This window comes from Diabrotica virgifera, chromosome 4 (genome assembly GCF_917563875.1).
Source record: "Diabrotica virgifera virgifera chromosome 4, PGI_DIABVI_V3a".
NCBI classification, from domain to species: domain Eukaryota; kingdom Metazoa; phylum Arthropoda; class Insecta; order Coleoptera; family Chrysomelidae; genus Diabrotica; species Diabrotica virgifera.
This window is the reverse complement of record NC_065446.1, coordinates 19,841,981-19,867,839: the sequence shown is the minus strand read 5'-3', so window position 1 is coordinate 19,867,839 and position 25,859 is coordinate 19,841,981. Positions and strand designations below refer to the sequence as shown.

Genomic DNA, 25,859 nt, shown 5'->3' with positions numbered 1-25,859 from the left:
CTCACCCAAATATTATAAATTGTCAATAAATATATCAAATGTAAATATCGTAAAAATAAAATATTAAATCAGTTATGTAAAATTTGTACCTAAAGAGATCTAAAATTTTATGTTATCAAATGTAAGTATCTCACTTTTTACCACAGGCATATAAATTTTCAAATACCGGCTTTACTCTTTCTATCCTTCAAATTTGCCACTAGAAATACTTTACAATGCCCTCCACGTTGGACGACAGTTGTTGTGATCTTGATTATTGATATGAGATAATATTTTTATATGTCATTTAATTTAATCAATGCATTAATAATAATCTAATTAATTTACCAGATCACATATCAATATGTTTTCAATCTCAGGGCTTTTTATAAAATTAATTACTTACATACGTGGCTTCTAAGTATTTCTTAATGGTTCCTAATCGGGATAGGAAAGAAAAAAGTAAAATAATAACACATATGGGTTACAATTGTAATCAAAATATTGTTTATTTTATTTAAATGGCAATCACTGCTTAATATTTGCTATATCTTATTTTTCTTAAACATAACATTTACACATGGGAATCTTATTTTCTTTTGATTTCCAATTGAAAGTTTTTATTAACATTTAACTATTATGATTTATTAGCAACAATTCTATTTAAGTTTGATGAAGCTTTTCTGATATTATTGATTATGTTTCTTCAATTTTAAATGTGGTATTTACTACGAAAAACCCATACATTCATGTCCAAACAAATGAGACTGACCTTTTTCTGGTGCACTGAGAATGTCTTCACACAAGACCCGTTTCCTGCTATCCTTGGCTGCAATCCAAACCTCGTCCTGGCTTCCAGTAATGTTCTCCTCTGAAACTAACTCGTATAGCTCTCGTTTCCTGCTTCTGTCGTGATGCTGTGTTCTACCTTTTTCGAAACTGCAATCAACTACCGGGAACTCTTGGCTCAAGGAGGTTCTTTTACTCTCAACCTGGCCTACCTCTCGTTCTACGATAGATACTCCACACTCACGGAACTACACAGGCTTTCCCACTCTCCGTACATTACCGTCTACTACTCGACTTCACTTCTCGACAGCTCAAAACATTCTGATCTCTATTTGTCATTCATTCCCCTACTTTCTAAATATCCCTTCCAGATTCACAAATCAAACTTCCACCACCAACTCTCATTCGCAGTATTCCTCAAAACCAATTTTTAAACTTTCTAAATATGCTTAATGGATTTCAAAGAAAATAGTTAATTCCCATTCTAAAATTACTTTCTACTATATACAAATTTTTAATGACCTATTCTCTATTTCCACTTAGTCTTATTTAGCATCGGCTAATGATCGATCCTTCCGCGAACAACGATAATGACCTATTAACGATTTCACTTGAGTCTTATTTAATCACTTCTTAAAATTAAATATAACAATTTGTTGTATACAGGTTGTTCTAAATTTATATGCCCGTGGTTGAGAAAATTGAAAATATTTTATATTAAATTGAATTCTGTTTATAATTATCAAATTTTAATTTTCATATCAAATAGAAATATAACAATATGTATGAGGGAGTAACGACTAGTGTTATTTGTTATTCTGGTAACCACTGCTGTTACTGTCTCCGTTAACTCCACAGGCTGTCTGTCAAATTCTTCCTTTAATAAATTGTCAAAATACTTTCTCCATCTCTTTTTGACATCCTTTTCGTGAATTATTTGAGAGTTATCAAGTAACCCTAGGAGAATACGGTAACGCTATTTTACTGTATACTTTACATGTTATTTATAACGTTACCGTATTCTGATAGAGTTACTTGATAACTCTCTAGTATTTTATTATTTTCTTCTCGGATACATCTAATCTGATCAAAATCTCTTGCTTTCTTTGCTCTCTGTGTGGCTATTTTATATATCTTTGCTTCGCCTTTATTGCTAAATGTAAAATGTAACATTCGTAGTAATTTACGAACACACTATACATAATATATTGAAAATACATAATATTAATTTGTAGTCTGAATTACTTATTCTCAAACAAAAGTATCAGTCGTAGCAAAGGAAAGCTCGGCTCGTTTCGAATTCAGCTTTCATATACAAATTGTCAGGGGGGGGGGGGGGGCAGACGTGAAGATGTTGCACAGTATATTTTGTATACTTTGGATAACCATATATAGTTTACAGCACCCGAAAAGCCAGCTTGTGACCATCAATATTCGCTTCATACTCCTTTCTGATTTTACGTTAGTCTATCTTGCCAGTCGATTGTCGAAAGTACTCTGCGTGCAATGTTGAAACATTTCAATAACCGTGATTTAGCTACTGTGGCATCTATCACGCAGCCTTCTGATCCAACAGGTGTGGGAGAGACTGATCAATTTCAGATGAAAGTAGGATTGCACCAAGGCTCGGTGCTTAGTCCTTTTTTATTCTCATTAGTTTTGGACCAGATAACAGCGAAACTACAGGGTAGCATTCCGTGGTGCCTAATGTATGCTGATGATGTACCTAGTGTTAATTGGAAATAGTGAAAGATACTTAGAACAAAAACTGGAAGAGTGGAGACAAGCTCTGGAGGAAAAAGGTTTAAAACTTAGTAGGACAAAAACAGAGTATTTGGAATGTTCATTTAAAGATGGTGTTACTACAAATAAAATGGTATCTTTGGATGGTGAAATGATTGTGAAAAGCAATAGTTTTAAGTACTTAGGATCGGTATTACAGAGTAATGGAGAAATAGATGGAGAGTTTGAAAAAACAAACTTCATACAACAAAACAAAACAAATCTTCAGCAAGTTTGTTATATCAAGTTTGAAAAAACAAACTTTATGCAAGTTTGTCACACTGTAACTAGAAAGTTTGATTTAAACTTGCTGCAAGTTTGCAGAGTTGCCATGGCAAAGTTGCAGGAAGCTTTCATGTTTGATTAGTTTGATGTATCAAACTTGTTGCTAGTTTGAAACAAGTTTATATTGTCATGTGGGAAGTATATATGTAATGTTGTAAGACATAATGCAGGAAAATATAAAATGCAAACGGTGCCAAGGCAAGAAGAAGCAAATCACGTTCGATACGATTTGCTTCTTGTGGTGAAATAAATATTTTGTTTAAATTTAACTAAATACCTTCGTTAGAATAATTGTTTTTGACCTTACAAACATCTTACAATTATTTTGGTAAACAAGTAACATAAGTATGCATGAGTAATCAAAATAACACCTACCTAGAAGAACAGCTCGCATATCTTTCCAATCCGTAACTTCTATATTATCAATACTCTGCTCTAGCCTTTTACTGTAGTTCTGCTGCATTTCACTGTGGAATTTAACTTCAGGCCTGTGCCGTTTCATCTCTTCTGGATTATTTGCGGGTTGGTCAGCTTTTTTCTCGTCCGAATCGACAAAGGCGTTCTCACGAATCGCCTCCATTTGCTCTTCAAGCTCTTCGGAAGAGTTGTCTCCAATATAGGCGCATTCATGAAGATGTTTGTGACCTCGGATCATAATAAGGGACGCTCCAGGCCACCTAAGATATTAGTTTATTAATTATTTTTTTAGTAATAGACCTACGTGTGAACAGTGGCGTAGCGTAGTGGGGGCGGCAGGGGCGGAACGCCCCGGGCGGTACTTTTTAGGGGCGGCAAATTTGAACAATAAATAATAAAAATATTTTGTAAATATTTGAACCATTTTATATTTTTATCGCAACTACAAATTTGGACCGATTGAAAGGAGTACGGAATTTTTCATTACTTATTTTGTGACGAATTCAGGGAATTGCTTTTCTTTGAATGATATTTTGTAGCGACTGGCAACAACGTCTATACTGACTTGTGGGAATTTCTCGTGTATGCCTAACAATCAGCGAGAATGACTTCTATTACATACATCGGCAATTATTTTACTACCCTATACGTTTTTCAGTATGTGGAACAAAGAAAACACTTAATTGTTTTAATACGAATTGCAAGAAAAAATTGTTAAACTCTGCAGTCAGGTACAGCCAGATCAGCTGAATGCAATTAAATGAGACTTGCATTGTATGATCGATTAGGTTTTTGTTCACTGCAAGAGGGTGGATTGTTCAAACATTTAATTGGTTAGAATTTTTTTAATGCCTTTAATTTTAATTTAATGATTGAGAATAAATTTTTCAGTTGGTTGTTTTCTTATGATTTTTTTTTAAATGCTTTTATTTTAATTTAATTATTTAGAATTATTGTTATGTTAGCTGGTTTTCTTATAAAAAAAAATAAATATTTATTTTGTTATGTAAGTTAATTGTTTTTTTTTTCGATGCAGTCATTTTCCTTTCTTTGTTTTTTGCATATGCGTAACCAGGGGGGTGGTTTTAGAGGTTATAACTCCCCCCCCCCCCCCATTGGGATGTACTCTGAGCTCTATACGCTTAACACCATACCCCTCGGAGACCTTCCAGTAGTTGTAACCCCCCTTAGGATTATCCTGGTTACGCCTATGGTTTTTTGGAACTGTGTAAACCGGTGCTACAGGAAGTGAATGATGCACAAAAATATTTACAAACAAGGGGACTTGACATAAGATTGTGCGTTCAGAAAGTAAATGCAGATGATATTGACAGAGAAAAGAGAGGTTTTCTTCGTTGGATAGAGTTATTGTAGAAATTCGTGAGCGTTTTCAACAGCTACAGACTAGAGAATTTAACGGATAGTTTACTTATCTAACGCTGGCTATATTATTAGATCCAGACAACACTGAATGTAATCTAGACTACGCATCTGCATCTGACGAAATTGACGAGCAGGATTTCAAGCTGGAAAGAGTTCGACTGCGGACTTTAGTTGCTGCTACAGGCAACAAAATTAAATTGATTAATGCAGACTCACTTGAAGTATTTAAATTTATTGTTAAATCCAAGCTGGAAGATATTCTGCAAAATATTTTAATAATGTTCCGAATATTTCTCACAGTTGCTTTAAGCAATGCCAGCTGTGAAAGAAGTTTTTCAAAATTGATATTGATTAAAAATTATTTAAGATCGACAATGAGTACTCTAAGACTAACTAATTTGGCTATTTTGTCTATTGAGCAAGAGGTGTGTGAGGTAAAAAAAAGTAGACGTATAAATTTTTAATTGAAGACGGAAGTTTTGTTTTTAATTCTAACAAATACTCATATTACTTTTTAATAAAAATAAAAATATAACATTATAATACAGTTCTAGTTCTAATTAAAAATTTATTTTATTTAATATTACCGATCGTCAAGGTGTAGGTACCTAATCTTAAGTGATAGGTACCGAAGTTATATCAATGTATCTAATTGGTTAAAGTAAAAGAATTTTTGTATTAATAAACGTGATTGTAAAACTTAGATAAACCTTTTTATTTAAAATCTAATCTGTATAATGCAAAATAATGGTGACTGATCTCGCCGAACAGTTCTCTATAATTAATATGTGTAATGTATAGTATACATTAAATTAAAATACCTAAATAAGAGGGCGGCAAAATTGTCTTCCGCCCCGGGCAGCCGACACTCACCAGTGGCGGCTCGTGATTTTTACAATAGGGGAGGCTATACCTAACTGTAAAATATCTAAACAAAGCACTAGCAAAAAAATGCGCCAAAAAATGTAATTTAAGGCCCCATCTTTGACCATTTTGTATTTACATTTCATAATATCATCCTAATTCATAATTTCATGATATCATATCATTTTAAAAATAGTTAGTCCAATAGTAAAAGTTTAATACCAAAGTTTGTGTAGTTTATTTGTTAACAATTCCATCTATACGTAAATAGATACCTATGCATATCAAAATAAATACAGATTTGAAGTTTTGCAGTCCATACATAATGAAGCTTCAAATTTTTTAAGATACTCAACGCGGCCTACTGCCAATTCAAAAACACGATAAATTACCGATATTTTGCTTTGAGTTAGAGATATCGGAAAAAGTTATTCGAGCAAGTTGTTCCAAATATTATTATAACCCCACATACCAAATTTCATAACAAAATTCGCACTTTTAGATTTTTCATTATTTTTAGTCAGGACCCTAAAATTCGTTGTCCCGAGACGCACCCAACCACCCAACGGAGCTGAGAAAGTACTCTGCCTCCCTTGGTATATCTCCGGGAAGCGTGTGATGCCGCCGTAGATGCCACTGTTAGCAGACCGGGTCTCCTTAAACGCCTGCTGCGCTGCACGGAGCATTAGCAAGGGAGAATGCTGGGCTTCTCGGCTCCGTTCATGCATCTCGGGATAACCCAGGGTCCTACCTACAATAATATGTAATAAAACTGAGACGCGATCATGCGTTCTAATGCTAATGCTACGTATGGATAATTAGTGATAATATGGAATTTACACGTTGTATAATAGTGAGAGTAATTGTTGTTTTCGCGATTCATGATAAACAAAACAGTATAGAGTGTGTAAAAAATTTATGGGGAGGCTGAGCCTCCCTTGCCTCCTCTGACGAGCCGCCACTGACACTCACGCTACGCCACTGCGTGTGAAGGTAATGTACAATTGTTTGTTCGATGAATTAAAGATTTAATTAAAAAATAATATAATACATAATATAATAGTCTCCCGTTTTGTACCGCTCACGTGGCTTTGGGAAAATAGCAGGGTAGTCTGCTATATCTAGAGCCTACGGTATACAAGGAAGGTAACAGGGCCAGTGCTACGATTCAACCGCCTATTATTACCCCTGGTTTTACCCAAGGTACTCATTTTATTCAGGCCGAGTCGACCTGGGGCCTATAGACATTTTAAAAATATCTAGTTGTTCTTGCCGGCGCTGGGATTTGAACCCTGGCCTAGCAGCACTCGAGCCAAGCATACTACTGCAGTAGTAGGCATGCCTGAGCTACGCCGGCCCTTTTGGCTATTAAAAAATAACATTGAGAAATTAACATGGCAATCTACACTGCATTTGACGAATTTCTAATCTTGATTTAATTAAAATATTTAGTAATGTATAAAATAAGAACCGAAGCATATATTTGCTCTATACATGGTAGTCAGTAAACGCGAAATATTAAATACACGACTTTTGGTTAACCAACAAACATTTGACAGGGAGGACAGCTACACATACCTTGGTGCCAACATAAACAGTCAACGGGACCATTCTTGTGAAATAAAACAACGCAAATGAAAAGCGAGATCAGTGTTCATAATGATGAAGTCTCTCTTTTAAGAAGTCAGTATTTAGGTACTACTTGGTACCAAAATATCTATCATCAGATGCTATGTATTATCTACGTTATTATACGGAGTAGAGGGCTGGACACTTTCCGAAGCCTTTTTAAGAAAACTCGAGGCATTCGAGATGTGGTGTTACAGACCAGCAACAAGGGCAGATACTCACTTCTGAGCAAGGTAGACCGCTAGGCAATTGTGAGCTTAATAAGGTAAGTGTACCTAATTTGGGCACTGCACCTATAATGGGCACCCCGTGAATATATTGATAAAATAACGTTACTGTGCTTTTAGTCACAAAAAAAAGTAGTGCGGGAAGTAACCTTGAATCTTGGCTTGCCATTCATCTAAATACCGCCCTCAGTTTGACTGTGAATTTTGCCGTGTGTGGTTTGTTGTAAGCGGTTGTGAATTTACGCGCCAAAATAACCTCAAATTATTCGATTTACTAAGAGGTAAGTTTTTTTAATACTTATTTTTCATCAAACTTTATTTAGTTTTGCATTGCGGTATTGGCTTTGTTTGTATACTTAATGTATAAAATTATTAAACACGTCTCCAAGAATATAAAAAACATTATCTTATTGGTTTTGAACATGGGTGCCCAAATTAGGAACACAAATTTTATCAATGTACCAATAATGGGCAGTGTGCCCAACTTGAGAAATGTGGTATAAGGTGGGATTGTGCTTGTATGTAAAAGTCCACTGGATATAAAATACATAGATACGGTCGTCAGTATCACATAAAAACTGGTTCCAATAATGGGCACCCATGCCCAATATAGGGACATTGCCAGTGCCCATCATAGGAACTCCAAATCATATTTTTATTTGTCTTGCAACTTGTCTTATTTTGTTTCAGGATCACTATGTCGTACAAGAAGTACTCTGAAGATGTAATCAAATTAGCCATACAAGAAGTAAGGGAAGGAAATTCGATAAAATCAACGGCCAAGAAACATAATATATCACGTCCCACACTTCAACGGAGGTTAAGGACAGATGTTTTTGTGGCAACACGCATGGGTCCCCCCACTGTTTTTTCTCTCGATCAGGAGCTAGTTTTTGTTCGCTGGATCAAGGAGATGGCTAACAAAGGTTTCCCAGTGACAAAAGACACATTTATGTTTAGCGTTGCTAAAACTGCAAAAGAATTAAATATCACTTTTGGAGATGGAAGCAGTGACCCTGGAAGGAAGTGGTATGAAGGGTTTATGAAGCGCCACCCTGACGTTTCCACTCGTACCAGTCAAAACTTAACAGTTCAGAGACGAGCAGCAACTCAGGCAGAAATAGAAAAATGGTTTCAGGAGGTTCAACAATATGTAAGTGACAATAATTTGAGAGAAGCATTGGAAGATCCAAAAAGAGTTTTCAATTGTGACGAAACTGCATTTTATCTCAATCCGAAGCCTGGAAAGGTTCTGGCCGCAAAGGGCTCTAAATCTGTATACACGGCATCCGGTGGCGATGAAAAATTAAATTTAACTGTGCTCCTTACAGCCAACGCAGCTGGAGAACTTGCTCCACCGATGATTGTGTATAGGTATGTAAGATTACCGCTAAGATGATTTTTCTTTATACCACTTGTGGCTTAATGAAAAACAATCTAACATTCAGAAATCTAGAGAATGTATGATGGTTCAAAATCCAGAACAGCAGGAGGAACTAAGGGGTCTTAGTGTTTCCCCAACTCAAGATGATCAGTTAGCGGGCCCTTCTACAGCACCAGATTATGCACCAGATGCTTTGATTGATGCTGGTATGACTCCGTCAACTCCTCCACCCATTGGTCATTCATCTGGATCCAAAGTAGACCCAATGGTACCTTCTCCATTTAAAAGAACTCTGTTTTGGCCTGGTGAGACTTCAGAAGATAAAAAAAAACGAGCAAAAAAAGAAAAGCTGCCAGCGGTAGTTACTTCTCCTCAAATGCTTGCCTATTTTGCAAAAAAGGATGAAGCTAAAAAAAGGTTAGAGGACGAGAAGCAAAGAAGAAAATTAATACGTGAAACCAAAAAGAAAGAAGCAGAAGAAAAGCGCAAATTAAAACAAAAGGTTGTAGTACATTCATCTCCATCTAGTTCTTCTTCTGAATCAATCATTTATGAAGAGTCAGGGATGTCTTCTTTTGATTCAGAAAGTAGTGAGGACGAAAATACTGAATTAGTCAGCCAGAGTACAATTAAGGAAGGAGACTTTATAATTGGCCAGTTTTTAATGGGTAAGAGGGGAACAACTGTATACCAGTACTTATGCATAGTACAACAAAAAGGGCCTGAACCAGGAGAGTTTGTTGTCCAAGGCTTAAGGTCTGTGGACGAAACAAAAAAACTTTTTAAGGTTGTGGACAAAGACATTTCCTCGATTAATATTAATCAAATTATTAGAGTAATCTCTGCTCCTGCTATTATTCATAAAGATAGTCATTTAATTTATAGTTTTAAGAAAAAAATAAGTGTATTGGAAAAATAACAAAATACTTAAATACCTTAAAATAAGTTTTGTTTTTATTATGTATTGTTTTTATTGTTATTTAACAATATTAAGTATGTAATTACTTAAATACTTACGAAGAAGTTAAAAATAAATCATTGTTCGATTATTAGGTTATTCATATTTGTGTTTTAATACTTTATTTTCCTTGGTATTGATAAAATATAAAATCATTTCCACCTTAAATTACATTTTATAGGTGCCCAATATAGGGGTGCCCAACATAGGGTGGTGTGAAAAATTGTGTGCCCATTACTGGGGCAATGAGGGCACCATATATACTTTTTTTTCTAAAATATATCAGACAATATTTTACCACCATAGTCACATAATACTTTAAAGTAAACATAATATAATAAATAAATAAAACAGTCGAGACCTCAATATTACCTAGAGGCGAGAAAAACAAGTTTGTTTGCTTAAGGTGCCCATTATTGGTACACTTACCTTATAATAGAATTAATTTGGGCTCAAGTTCTAGTTAAGATGTAAATTGTTCGGAAAAATATGCTCTGAGTAATTTTTTTACAGACTTTAGTATGTATAAGTACCTAACTAAATATCATATGTACCTAAATAAAGAGACATGTGGACTAGTGATGTAACGAATGTCATTTTTTGAACATTCGCGAATACGAATACGAATGCGAATATCTGCTACCGACATTCGCGAATGCGGATGCGAATGCGAATATTCAGTTTTTTTAAAATTTGTTTCTCTTTTTGTAATGTTTACTACATTTATAATGAAAAGTTAATTGATATTTAGTGTAAATCAATCTGAATCTTAAGCTCTATTACATAATACCAAATAATAAAAAAAGTGAAGGCTGATAATGTGATTATACAAGGTTAAGTTCTATCTATCTATTGCCATTCATTTGTCCAAAGTTGAACGTAGGCTCCCCATTATTTTTCCACTCTTCTGGGTTCAGTGCTAATGCTGTCGATCTGGTTATTCGATGGCCTGATCTTTTTAGGTTATTCGACCATCTCGGCTGTGGTCTGCCCCTTCCACTTTTGTAGTCCCAAGGTCGCCAGTGAGTTATCGCTTTGTTCCATCTTCCGTATCTTTGTCTGCTGTTGTGTCCTGCATATTTCCATTTGAGAGTAGCTGCATGTTTGAGGTTAAGTTACCTTTTCTTTATAAAAAAAGATGAGAAGTGAATAGATTTTGATTTTATTAACCTAATATTATCTTAAAATTATTTTTTTCTGGTTTTCATATTCGCAAAACATTCGTACAAATTTCGCGAATGCGGATGCGAATGCGAATATGCAAAAACATGCGAATATTCGCGAATGCGAATGCGAATACGAATATTCGTTACATCACTAATGTGGACTAATGTGGATAGCAATCAAACAAATGCAGGTGATAAAAAACCTTATCAAGCTGTAAAATAATACCTGGCAGTGTTGTCATAATAGTTAGCACACATAAATAATCTGAACAATCTAAAATTATTTTTGTCTTTATGTTTAAGCATCAAGTACCTAATAAATATTCGACTGCTTCCACAAAGTGAACTATTTTTATTTATTCTAGTGATCTATATTTTAAAAATATAATAACCTTACACATGTTGATACGGTCACAGAAGTCCCTTTCAATAAATAAAATCCCCAATACTCCTTGGTGTCATCTTCTAGGGATAGTTCTCGAACCATAGACATTGGTTTTTTATCCGTAGACATTTCAGGAGTCTTCGACAATAAAAAAGCGTTGAAAGTGGCATTGACACTAACTCTTTGCCTCTAGAATATTAAAAACAGAATTAAATTAGGCATGAAAGCTTTGAAAGAACAAAAAAATACTCTTTCTAACTTTTTTCAAATAAACTTTTTTATCCCATGCCTAACTTAACTGACTGATTTGGTAACATACAGCGCCTACGAGTATATTATCATAGGGCTTTTCATCGCCGCTTATCATTTGTTTCAGGCACTTGTCGTGTGTCATAATATCTTCATGTCATGTGTCCGAAACAAATGAGAAGCCATGAAAAACGCTATTATCGTAATATTATGCCTTCGTATATGATAGTGTCACGTACTGCCGACACACTGTTGCCAAAGGTTCGCAGAACTTTCGAAAAACGGTGCGGCTAGGTATCTACCCTCGGAAATCGGTGGGAAAATTTACACCCAAAATAACAAAATTCAGTTTGGCAACACTGTGTGAATGTTGATAGTAACATATCCCTTTTAAGATAAACAGAACTGTAACTTAGTCAAGATAAATTTATTTATTTTTTTGTCAACAAAAATGAGATTTTTCAACCAAATAATGTTTCAAATATGATGTGCAAAATAATTTTGAATTGGGTTCTGCCAATGAGCTTGCTTTTTTTGTCATTAAAGTAGAAAAAACTTTAAATTTATTCTTTATAATCATTATCGTCCAGTTCTCGTCTTATTATTTTCACTGTACTAATATCCGTCGACTAGTTTACAATGATTAATGCGATGTTAACACATATAATCGTTAGCGGCTTCTGGAGTGTCTTAGACATATCTAATTTCATTATTTCATTGATAAAATGCGCAGTCCCACCAATTTCCACTTGAACCATACTATCTCTCAAATTGATATTGATGACGCGCTGATGCAGCCTCTTAAACGGTCCCCTTATGCTGATAAAGTTAATAGAAAATTCTCCCAATATTTGAAGCACTGTCCAAGACAGTGTTACATTTACAAATACACATTGTGAAACATTCTAATTGAAATAGTAATTCTTCTAATTGAAATATTGTGAAGTATAAAGGTACTTTACTTTTCAGCGAAATTCATATTTTTTAACACACCTCGATTTCAATACCAAAAATAAAAAAAAAGAATAGATATGTATCGTCCGGGATTTGAACCCACTATCTCGTAATCTCTGGATCTCTGGTCCAATGCCCTACCAACCAGGCTATCAAGGCACATGTTATTGATGTTTCGCATATACATAATTACACATCACGGTGGCAAGTGAAATATAAAAATAGATATTTTATTATTTTACGCCCAAGGAAGACAAATCCAAAGACACAAAAATTATAATAAATAATACATTTACTAAAAAACACTAATATATTATTTTAATGGCTTATTTGCGCTGATACATAATTTGAAAGATTAGCAACGAACAACATACTATTGAACGTAAAGAAATAAGTTATTAATCACCTAGGTAGATCTTGGCCATAGAAATAAGTTGCTTTAAACTGCAGTTAAATATATCGCAGTAAATACTTAAGGCATTATAATAGCTGCACATGACGAATAGAGGAGAATTCAACATAACGTTAGTTCTAGCTTGTGTATTTCTGAATGCAATCGAATTTCTTACTGGATAAGACGGATAAGATTATAATAAATATACAATAAAATGTTTTAATTTTAATAATACTCATCTTACTCCTGAGGAAGACAAATCCAAAGACACAAAAATTATAATAAATATATTTACTAAAAACACTAATATATTCTTTTCACACCTTTTCTTGCACTGATATATTTATACATAACTTGAAAGATATCAACTAAACGCCATACTGTATGTGTGCGCATGCGCGCAGAATTATGAAATTTTACTCTCAATCGCGCCTAAAGAAGTATAACTTCAAAAAAAAAAATTTTAATTAGATGGATGTAGTTGCATATTAAAACATAGTTTTGAATTCTAAACAACTTTTCATAATAACAATTTTCGATATTGTGAAATATAAAGCTACTTTACTCTTGAGCGAAATTAATATCTTTTGACATACCTCGTATAAAATGGATAAAATTTGATATATGATGGTTATATCTTAGATTTTAGACCATATATAGTATTTTATAGAGAATAAAGTTGTTTCGTAAAATAGATAAAAGAGCTCACATTTTTTTTAAATTTTCCAATTATAGGCCAGCCAATAAAGCATTTTGGCTCGCAATTTTTTCGTCCAGCATGTATTAACTTGAAATTTTCACAGATTGTAGGGAATAATCCAAGGATCATTTTCTATATCATGCCGCTGTACGCTAAAACCTTGGGGATGGTTGCCACCCCCTCACGGGGTGGGTATTCGTTATTACATTTTAACCATGTAAATCGATGTAAAAAGTAATTCTAAGAAAAAAATATTTTTTACATTTTCTTCGTAAAACTAATATTTTTCGAGTTATTCGCGGTTGAAAGTAACAGTTTTTCGACGAAAAAATCTACCTTTTTGAGGGTTTTTTGAGAATAACTCGAAAAATGTGCATTTAATCAAAAAAAACTGTAGATATCAAAATTGTATCTTTTAGTAACACAAATCAAATTCTTTTCCAATAATATTTTTACGACCAATACGAACCGAGATACGGCATGTTAAAGGTTAGCTTTTTCGTCAAATGCATAATTTGAAATATTCAAAGCCAAATAACGGGAAAACTTTGCATTTTTCGAGAAAAACTTAGATAATCTTTTTTCAAGCATACAATTGGACCTATCAAAAAATAATAAAAAGTTTCTAGCATAAAAATTGAGCTAATTTGATCAAAAAAATGTTTTTATATATAGCTCCAACAAGGGTGGTTGTAAGGGTTGAAATATTATGATATTATATCTTAAAACATAAAACAATTATTATGTAACTAATAAGAACCAAATGTTGACAATATTACAGTTTAAAATGTTATTTTATATTTTTTTACAATTAGGGGTAGTTTTCACCCTTAAAAAACCAAAAGCGTACAACGGCTCAATAAATATAGAAAATGAACTAGAGGGTGAAATGAGCCTAATCACAAAATTTTTGTACAAATCGATGCTGGACGAAAAAATTTCGAGGTTTTGCCATTTTTTCAGTTTCATTTCTTAGACTATTATTGTAATGTCAGATTCGGATTCAGCATAATCAAAATAGAACCATTTTTTATCAAGGCAAAATGATGCATTCGTCGATATTTTCAACGAAAACTTTTCGTTTATAAATTTGCAAAAGTCTGTGTGTTATTGCGTTGCCGCTCCTGCAATACTTATAGCAGGTGTATCGATGGATTCTTATGTAGTTTTGCCTTCTGAATCCAAATCTGAAAACGGCATTTCGATATCTCTAACCGTCTTCGAGATAATCGACCTCAAAGTCTAAAATGTGACGTCACAATCCGGTTATTTCCTACCGACCGACGCACTAAACCCCAGCTCAAATGGTTGATTAGGAAGTAGGCTACTTTTTTAACCTCAATTTGTTCAGCAAAGCATAGTTTATTTACATTTGAGTTTGACACTTCGTGAATGTCAAACTAAATTTTAAATTAAGTATTAATAAAACATCAATGACATTTGATAGTGAATTTAATTATTATATAAAATAAATAAGATGTTCAAAAATACAATTTGAGTATATTTTAAAAGCAATAATTTATTAAGTAGGTATATATTTACAAGTATACGGCCTACCCTTTATAATAAATGGACTGTTCCATTTGTTATGAAATTAAAATACAGGGTGTTCAGAAACTCTACCGACAAACGGAGGTTTCTCAGATAATTTTAAGACAATTTAACCCAATTCATCTAGTCCGAAAATGCTTCCTAAAGAAGCTAGAGCTATTTGAAGATGGCGTCTGGTAATTAGTTTATCTTGAATATCTCCAGAACGCTTCTATGTAGAAGAACGAAAATTGGTACACATATTTATCTTCCAGTGATAAATCGATTTCATTAATTTCAAATTTCTAGTACCGGTCATAGGCGTCCGGCTTTGGGCAGGGCATCAGTTATATTATCGCTTAACTTTTTTGTTTTCAATTTTTAAGCACTTTTGAGTCTGGATTATTAAAATGTAAGCTATTATAGTACTAAAAGTACTTTAAGATAGGATACACCGTTTTCTATAAAAATCGATTTGAAAATTTTTCGTTGTTTGAGTTTCAAAAAAAAAATTCAATAAAAAAAAAATATTTAGAAAAACCAAAATTGGTACATTTATTTATATTCCAGAGATGAATCGATTTTATTAATTGTGAATTTCTAGTACCGGTCATATGCGTCCGTTTTGGGTAGATCAACGATCAACGGTTATTTTATCGCATACCTTTTTTGTCTTTAATTTTTAAGGATTTTTGACACTAGATTATTAAATTATGAGGTATTCTAGTATTAAAAGTTACTCTTGCTTGAAGTTGGTAAAATACACCGTTTTTTTTTTAATTTTCAAAAAAATTTTCAAATTCAGGAAACGAAAAATTTTCAAATCGATTTTTTTAGAAAACGGTGTGTCCTACCGACTTAAAGCAAGAGTACCTTTTAGTACTAGAATACCTCACAATTTAATAATCCAGTATCAAAAGTGCTTAAAAGTTAAAGAAAAAAAATTTATGCGATAAAATAACCGTTGCCCCACCCAAAACCACCACCCAAAGTCACCATAGATGGAATCGATTTATCTCTGGAAGAAAAATATGTGTACCAATTTTCGTTTTTTCTAACTAATAGCGTTCTGGAGGTATTTAAGAAAAACTAATTACAAGACGCCATCTTCAAAGAGCTCTAACTCCCTTAGGAAGCATTTTCGGACTAGGTGAATGTGGTTAAATTCTCTTAAAATTATCTGAGGAATCTCCTGTCTTCGTTTGTCGGTAGAGTTTCTGGACACCCTGTATAGTCGGTTCGCTAAACTCGACACAACTGGCTAGTGATTTTATTAGGTAATTTTTTTGTTATTTGCGAATTTTGCCAAAATTGGCAAAATTACTAATTATTTAGTAATTATTAACTAGGTAATTAGTAATTATTTTTTTTGCCAAATTGGCAAAATTATTGACTAAAATCACTTGCCAGTTGTGTCTGAGTTTAGCGAACCGACAGTATATGAAATAATATTGTTTGGTATAAAAAATTATGGTCTGATATGTGCAAATCTAATGGAAAAAAATATTTGAAGATTTTTCTCAAATTATGGATACCAACATTTTCATTTATAACTCTTTTATTTTTAATTTGACGAAGGAAAGTTATTCTTCATAAAAAGCTATTCATGTTCTAAGATATATGATGCAACAAACATATTATATTATATAAAGTTTTATTAATTTTATACGAGGTATATAAAAATATAAATTTAGATCAAGAGTAAACTACCTTTATAGTTCATAACATTTAAATTAGAATGATATAATTGCACATTAAAACAGAATTATTAATTCTAAACTACTTTTCGTAATAGCAATTTTCCATATTACGAATTAAAATACATAAATAAACAAAGTTTTCGTTCTGACAATGTTCGCATTTTCAGCTTGTTAAAATTGTTTATACAAAACAGCTTTGATTGTCTAAAAAATTAATAAACAATTAGCGACCCAATCTGCAGTAGAACTTTTTACTCTAACATATTTACAAACCAACAAAAACGGTTTTAGAAAAATATAAGCTTGGTTGTTTTTTCCGAAACAATGCAAGTTTTCGATCTACAATGAATCCTTTATAATGACTTCTTCTTTTTAACCGTTTGTAAATATTTTGTTAAATAATGCAATGATAATGCTTTATTTTTACTTAAAAAAACTTATCATTTGTTGAATAATGTTAATTAATATTTTAACTACAAATATTGATACAGTTGTTAAAGTGTTTATCTTTAGTTTAAACATATAAATATATAAATGAATTTATTCTCTAAATGCAAATACATACTAATACTATAGATACAGGGCCTATTTTACCACTAGGCCCATGAGGCCCCTGCCTCGGGCCCGCATTTTAATGGGGCCCGAAAACATCACTAAAAGAAAATTTTTATTGAAAAAAACAAAATGAATTTTCAAAATTATTTCATTTTACGAACAGGGAATGATAAATGATAACAAATTAGGTTAGAGTGATATTTATAAAACATAAGTCCATAAACCATTCTTAAACCATAAACCATCATAAAACTGCAATAAGAGTAGGTATAATAGATTGCCTTGTCGGCACCAATAACAATAAGCAAAATTTATATACCACTCCGAAGGATTACAGATACAAGAGGTAGGATTAAAAAGAGGTATCGTCACGTATATATTATCATATTTATTTAAAATGCACTTTTAAATTTAATATTTAGTTTGATGTTTAATGCCGTTTTATGCAAAGATAAGGTATTGCTTGATTGTATGTATTAGCTTTCAGTCCTGTGCTTTTTAAGTTAGTTCAACTAATCTATTCATTAATCATTAGTCGTTTTATTAAATTTCTTTACACTTATTTTTTCTTATCTAAGTAATCGTTTCGTTATTATCATGAGTTACAATCATTTTAAGTAACAGTGAAAAACGAAAAAAGCAAAAATTAAGAGAACAGAAACGGCAGGCACAAACAGATGCAATATTATCTTATTTTACACCTCAAAACAGTGCGCAAAAAGGAAATGCGTCCTCCCATTATGTTCTTCTTCTTGTTCTATGGCACTACAACCCAAATTGAGTCTTGGCCTCCTTTATTTTTTGCCTCCACACTTTTTTATCTGTGGCTGCTCTTATCCATACACGGACTTCTAAAAATGCTTGTGCATCGCTGGTTACTGTGTCTTCCCAGCACTTTCTAAGCTTTCCAACCGGTCTCTTTCCCTGCATCCTAGCGTTCATTGCTTTTTTTGGTAGCCTATCCTCTCCCATTCTTATCACATCTTCAGCCCATTGCAATCTTTGTATTCTAATGAAGTCTGACAGTGGTGTTTTCTTATAAAGTTGATAACGCTCGTTGTTGTATCGAATTGTGAAGATTCCGTTTTCCCTCACAGGTTCTTGTATTCTCCTCAGTACTTTCCTTTCGAATGTGTCCAGTTTGTTTTTGGATGTTTCTTTCAGGACCCATACTTCACTGCCATAGCATGCTATTAGTCGAATTCAAGTTTTATAGATTCTCATCTTTGTATTTCGGTAGACACTTTTAGACCGAAATATATTGGAGGTGACTAAATAAGCTCTGTTTGCCTGCGGTATTCTTTTCCGTATTTCTCCATCTTCTGATCCGTCGGCATATATTTCTACTCCCAGATATGTAAACTTTCCAACCGTTTCAATGTCATCTTCAGATATAATGTTTGGTGGGACTATATATTTTCTTGTAGTCTGTATCATTATTTTTGTTTTTTCTATGTTAATTTCCAGACCTAGCCTTTTCGATGGCTTTTTTAACTCTGCGTATGTTTCCTGTGCTGCTGTTCATGTTCTACTCATAATATTAATATCATCGGCATAAGAAGCCAGTTAATCGGTTCTGTTGGTCAGAAGGTTTCCTCGTCCAGTTTGCATTTGCCTAACCGCATACTCCAGTGCCAGGTTAAACAATGTTGGGCCAGCCTATCTTCTTGCTTCAATCCCTGCGAGACTTTGAAAAAGTGTGTCCGGTGGTTTTGTACCCGTACACATGCATGCGTTTCATACATTGTGGCTTTAATTTTAATGAGTCTAATTAACTTGTGTGGTATTGCCAATGCCAATTCAGCCAATATATGAACAGCTTATTTCAGAAAGGGACCTAAGTCAGTCTTTTGTTATTTTTTGTTAAGAGTGGATTCATTCACTATGATGGTAGACATAGATATAGTTTATTGTAGAAATGAACAGGTTAAATATATTATAATAATAGACAAATCGTATGGCGTACTTTTCATTTACTACAGAAAAGCAGTTTATATCAAGACAGTTTTTTGCATATACATGTCTCGAAAGTTAGTTAACATGACTCGAGTTCCTTTCTGAAATAAGCTGCTCATATAGTATAGTCTGTTCCTTTTGCTTGAGTCGTATGCCTTTTTGAAGTCTACAAACATGTTGTGAACATGAATGCCGTGTCCCATGATTTGCTCAAGACCTGCTTGACTGTAAATATTTGATCCATTGTCGATCTTTCCCGTCTACAGGTCTGATACTCTTCAATTAATATTTTCTACTAGTGGTTGGAATAGCTGGTTTATAATATACTTACGTGATAACTTTGTAATAATATGATGTATATAGTAGAGAAATTCCACGGTAGATTTTGCACTTTAAACACTTCAACAATGTATAATTATTTAAATATAAATTTTATTTATTGTTAATAAAAATTTAAATTTCTGGTGCAACTATATTTCTATTAAATAATTAATACATTTAAAAAATTATTATTACTATTAAATTTTTGTTAGGGGCCCTAAAATTATGTAGTGCCTCGGGCCTGATTTGAAGTAAAATAGGCTCTGTATAGATATCTTTAATAACAGAAGACCAAAAGTAACTTACAGAAAATTGACAAAGACAAACATCTGAATGACATACAAACGTAAGTTTTGAAAGTTTGGGGCAGTTGTAAGACTTAAAGGGACACAATCAGGAACGAATTGATTAGAAAAAGAGCTTCAAAAAAATTCAAGAACAAATACTACAATGGTTTGGTCACGTTAGATGTAGGAATGAAAACTATGAGGAAAGAAGAACAGAGCTGTAAGAAGTTGATGGAAGAGGTAGACGAAAACCGAGGAAAATATGGAAGGATGTGTGGCAGGGAACTTTAGAGAGAAAGGTTTAGCTGAAGTAGACATGATGAGCAGAAAGGAGTGGCGAAGAAGAGTAGGTAAGGAAACTGAGGAAGAAGAAGTTACATAAAAGTTTTAAACATAACTTGCATCAAATTCCCAACAGAACTAGTCGGAGAGATAGAAGCGGATTTTGCTCGTGATAAGTAATATGGACAAACTGTGTGGGGATATGTTGAATTAGTTGTGTACATGACTTTCCCCTACGAGCGGAAACCAGAGTGGGGGAAGAGATTAGTTATACGGGGTCAAAGTCGTGGTTTTTATTATTGTTTTTTGTGACGCTCATGATCGGGATCATGGTCATGACGAGGTCATGACGTATAAATAAGCAAAATCTCTAGGGGCGGAAAGCTGCGTGGCGGACAAAGGGGTGGCGAGCAGGGGTGAATATAAAAATTATAAGGGGTTTTTTGTGACGTTCGTGATGGAGATAGTGCACCAACATTTGGGAATAAGTAGATCATGACGTAACTAAGCAAAATCTCCAGGGGCGGAACGCTGCGTGGGAAACAAAGGGTTGGTGGGCAGGGGTAAATATAAAAATTATAAGGGATGCCCACCACCCGTTTGTCCCCAACGTAGCGTTCCGCCCCTGTAGATTTTGCTTAGTTACGTCATGATCTAATTATTCCCAGATTTTTGTGCACTATCCCGATCGTGAGCGTCACAAAAAACCACTTATAATTTTTATATTCACCCCTGCCCGCCACCCCTTTGTCCCCCATGCAGCGTTCCGTCCCTGGTGATTTTGCTTAGGTACGTCATGATCTAGCTATTCCCAAATTTTGGTGTACTATCTCAATCACAAGTGTCACAAAAAAACATAAAAACCGCGACTTTGACACTTTATAACTAGCCTCGTCCCCCACTCTGGTTTCTGCCCCTGGATATTTTGCTTAGTTACGTCGTGATCTACTTATTCCCAGATTTTTTTGCAATATCTCGATCAAGAACGGCACAAAAAAACCCCTATAATTTTTATATTCACCCCTGCTCGCCACCCCTTTGTCCCCAACGCAGCCTTGGCCTCTGGAGATTTTGCTTAGCTACGTCATGATCTACTTATTCCCAAATTTTGGTGCACTATCTAAATCACAAGCGTCACAAAAAAATACTTAATAAAATCCGCTACTTTGATCCCGTATAACTACCCTCGTCCCCTACTCTGTTTTCCGCTCATGGAGATTTTGCTTAGTTACTTCATGACCTACTTATTGCCAAATTTTGGTGCATTATCTCGATCACGAACGTCACAAAAAACCCCCTATAATTTTTATATTCACCCCTGCTCGCCACCCCTTTTTCCCCAACGCATCCTTCCGCCTCTGGAGATTTTGCTTAGCTACGTCATGATCTACTTATTCACAAATTTTGGTGCACTATCTAAATCACAAGCGTCGTAAAAAAAATAATAAAATCCGCTATTTTGATCCCTTATAACTACCCTCGTCCCCCACTCTGGTTTCCGCTCATGGAGATTTTGCTTAGTTACTTCATGATCTACTTATTCCCAAATTTTGGTGCACTATCTCCATCACGAACGTCACAAAAAACCCCATAAAATTTTCGAATTCACCCCTGCTCGCTACCTCTTTGTCCGCCACGCAGCTTTCCGCCCCTGGAGATTTTGCTCATTTACGTCATGACCTACTTATTCCCAAATTTTGGTCCACTATCTCAATCATGAGCGCCACAAAAAAATAATAAAACCCGCGACTTTGACCCCTCATAACTACCCTCGTCCCCCACTCTGGTTTCCGCTCATAGGGAAAAGTTATGTACACAACTAATTCAACATATCCCCGTATAGTTTGTCCATATTACTTATCACGAGCTAGATCCGCTCCCAGCTCTTGGACTAAACAGCTAGTAAACTTTGAAATAACTAAAAATTACTTATTTACTTAACAATTTTACTTATTACTTATTAAGTATTTACCTGGCACCAAGTTGTAGAAACTTTATTATCGATCAATCTCATATCTGACATTGCAAGAGGATACATTTGATGGCTGTAGACCCGATATCTCAGGTACAAGGGAATTGTTATTAATAAGCATGGTACCAGTATTCCCAGAATAAACAGTTTTATCACTTTTACCGGAAGTATCCATGGGTTCGTGGAGATCCTTCTTTGGTAGAGACTAGAATTTTGTAGCACTGGAAACTCTAAAAAATAAAAAAATATCAATATTGTTTTAATGATAAATGATTTAATTTTGATGAGCGTGTGAACTCATTCCGTTGGCACTCCTGTGTGTCCTCTGCTATCTTCAACAGCTGTGTCGTCATTTCGATATTTTAGCTACACGACTTGTGATCAGTTTCATCATTGTTCCCATATTTGTCTATATTTACGCTAAGATCTCTCAGCATAACTTTCAACTCCAACTCGGCGAGATCAGAGTACTGAGTACTGACCGATTTATTTGTCCTATTTAGGTATATACTTAGGCTAGTGTTGCCCAAAATCGGTCTTGTTCTTGCAGTCTTGGTTAGAGATGCATCAAGTCAAACTAGTTTGATTTTATTCAACAAAGTTGACTTGACTTGATTTCGATATCTTTAGGTTTGACTTGAAATCAAACTTCTTCAAACAGTTTGCATATCATATTGCGCAACGTGTTTATTTCCAATTCTAATTGAGAGCGTACCGACTTTTGTTTTGACTTATTTGGATAGGTCTGAATCTGTACTCTGCTACTCCGCAAATTAGTTTGTAGTTCATATTAAGAAGTATATGCTTGGCATATATTGGTATATGTTTGGTATTGCTTGGTATATGTTTATTACGTTCGTTTTGAAGTGTGTGCTTTGTGAAATAATATCTGAACCTGAATATTTTTCGGCTCAGAATAAGTACCATATCAAATTGAGTCTGATTTTGAAGGTATCCCTTCTCTTCCACTGCAAAAATTAAGAGAAAAAAAATCTGTAGTCGAAGCAGAATTAATTAAGAAAAATAAATATACTGATTTGCTTGATATTGAGGCAGGTGATTTCAAAATAATGAAGTGCATACTTGTATTATGTAAAAATAAAGAACAACGTTATAAAATGACACATAGTGAACTAATTCTTTAAGACGACATTGCAAAGTCGCAAAAAATTCATTAAACCTACTCTATCAAAAATGTAATATTTTGTTGTTCCTTCATAAATTTTTTGTTAAAGGGGCCGTTCAGGTATTACGTAACGCAATTTTTGAAGCTCTTACAACTTCTTTCTGTATTTTTTCATCTTTTGTTGTGAAGAAAGGTCCAGCTATTTATTGCAAACACGTGTTATGTGCTTGATATGGTTAATACAAATTTTAAGATTTCTTCACTTGAATACTATTAACATGAGCGGATCATGAGGGGTGAATATAATATAATCCAGGGGTTCTATGTAAAATATAAACGAAAGTTGAAAAGTTGGGAGATTGCGATCGATTCCGTAGTTTTTTGTATTTAAGTTAAAAAACAATGTTACATAACGCGCTGTAACGCGCCGTATAACGCTGTTACCCCCCCCCCCCCCGTATAACGCGCCGTAACGTTTTACATGCCCCCTCCCCCCAACTTGCGTTACGTAATACTTGAAAGTTCCAAAGTAGAATTAATTACACTTGGTATGATAAAAAAAACTATCCAACTAATTCTTTGTTTTAATCTAGTAATACTCAAATATAAAAAAGTTATATCGATAAAATGAAACTGGCCAGAAAGCAATTCTAAACATACAGGAATCATTTTCAAAAAATTTACCCTATTTTGATTGTAATCGCTTCCTGTATCAAGATACTTTTATGTGGCACTCATTGTATTATTAATTTTCTTATCTTAATTGGCAACTAACATGTCAATCTCGACAAAAAAGTATATCTACTAAATAAATTATTTTTCAAGCTCTTTCAAACTAGTTTGAAAAACAGTTTGAATTTTCAAACCTGTACGATTGATCAGTTTGAATTGACTTGAATTATTTGTTAGAGGGATTGACTTGAGTTTGACTTAAAATTAAGTCAAACTCAAGTCAAGTTCAAACATTCAAGTCAAACTTGTGCAACTCTAGTCTTGGTCTTGTTCTTTCGCAAGGCCATTTTTCATTTGAAATGAAAAATTATTTTTGTGAGTTTGTTTTAAAAAAATTGCTTAAACAATTTTTCGACCACGGCACCGCCCGGCACCCTGTGGATATGTTATAAGGACCTCTTTTTGAGTAAGTTTGTGCAAAAAAATCGAATCGGAATAAATTCGCCAGCGGGGGTGACGATACAGACAGGTCTAATAATCACGGTAGATAAGTAAATTGGATAAAGAACTGGTATTCTTTTGAACATTTTTTAATTACCTGGTAATTAATAGCGACAATATAAGATTGTATTTTTATTCTACTTATTTATTTTTAATAATAATAAAAGAGCAGTTCTTATTATTGTTAAATTCTGTTTAATTCTTCAAACATCAATAAGATTAAATACATTTTCTTCACTGCAATATTGTTTAACTCGCTAAAGATTGCAATAATAGATACGCATACAATTTCAATAGTTGTGGTGTTGCGATAATTTTGAAGAAGAAATACTTTAAATTCCACTCACCTACATCCATATTAGCAATCAATTAAAAAAATCAAACACTGAATGTTTAAATAAATGCGTCGAAAGTATGTGTTTATAAACACCTCACACCTCACCATAAGCAAAAACAATCTCACAGAATTTCTATGCAATCAACAATCTTATCTTCATATTCACATAGAAAATAAAGTTGATCACTGACGACTTTTCTCAAAGAAATAAAAATTTTATCTAGGAGGATTATCATAACACTGCAACTGGTGCTCACTTAGGGTTGCGTCAGGGACACTGCGCGTGACCTCTGCGATAATTGTAATTTGTTTTAGAATCGGATCGAATGTTTACTAAAGATAGAAAAATGTTTACTATCGAAAAGTGTACGCAGACTAATTTGCTTACCATAAATGCTTTCTTCTCGCATACCGTGTACAATCGTCTACTAATTGGATTATATGGGTTAAAAACCTCAGTTGACCTGTAATTGTAAAATAAAAATATTATTAAAATTATATGATACTGTATCAGCTTTCTGGGGTGTTGGTGTTATGATGTAAAAAATATTGATGGACACGACATGAGGTAATGGTCTTTTAATTGGACCGTCAGATTTCAAATAGGTACTAATACCAGTGAAGATAAAATGTGAAGAAAAGAAGAAGGCCTTTTTTACAATATAGAAACAAAACAAACACAACAGACATACAACCACTACAAACGAAGCAGAAACGAAACGAATACTTAAGTCAGATAAATAAAAAGGGAACACGAAGCAGAAACGAAACGAATACTTAAGTCAGATAAATAAAAAGGGAACACGAAGCAGAAACGAAACGAATACTTAAGTCAGATAAATAAAAAGGGAACACGAAGCAGAAACGAAACGAATACTTAAGTCAGATAAATAAAAAGGGAACACGAAGCAGAAACGAAACGAATACTTAAGTCAGATAAATAAAAAGGGAACACGAAGCAGAAACGAAACGAATACTTAAGTCAGATAAATAAAAAGGGAACACGAAGCAGAAACGAAACGAATACTTAAGTCAGATAAATAAAAAGGGAACACGAAGCAGAAACGAAACGAAT

General features: G+C 33.8%; 2 protein-coding genes across 4 annotated transcripts in view; one reads left to right on the top strand and one right to left on the bottom strand.

Annotated features, from left to right (window-relative positions):
* LOC126882928 (uncharacterized) overlaps positions 1–25,859 on the bottom strand; it is a 58,733-nt gene that overhangs the window by 18,215 nt on the left and 14,659 nt on the right. For 2 of the 3 annotated variants that reach the window (XM_050648004.1, XM_050648003.1), the window contains exons 2-5: positions 25,173–25,248; positions 22,149–22,378; positions 11,256–11,437; positions 3,211–3,512 (exon numbers count right to left, since the gene is read on the bottom strand). In XM_050648004.1, coding sequence (XP_050503961.1) covers positions 3,211–3,512; positions 11,256–11,437; positions 22,149–22,378; positions 25,173–25,194 — 736 coding nt within the window. In that variant the 5' untranslated portion in view covers positions 25,195–25,248. Of the gene's footprint in view, positions 1–3,210; positions 3,513–11,255; positions 11,438–22,148; positions 22,379–24,794; positions 25,064–25,172; positions 25,249–25,859 lie in introns of those variants that run through there. The other variant, XM_050648005.1, reaches the window with a different exon arrangement.
* Positions 7,412–9,294, top strand: LOC126882929 (tigger transposable element-derived protein 1-like). The gene is made up of 2 exons (XM_050648006.1): positions 7,412–7,636; positions 8,046–9,294. The coding sequence occupies exon 2, from the start codon at positions 8,053–8,055 to the stop codon at positions 8,752–8,754; it is 702 nt and encodes a 233-aa protein (XP_050503963.1). The 5' UTR covers positions 7,412–7,636; positions 8,046–8,052; the 3' UTR covers positions 8,755–9,294.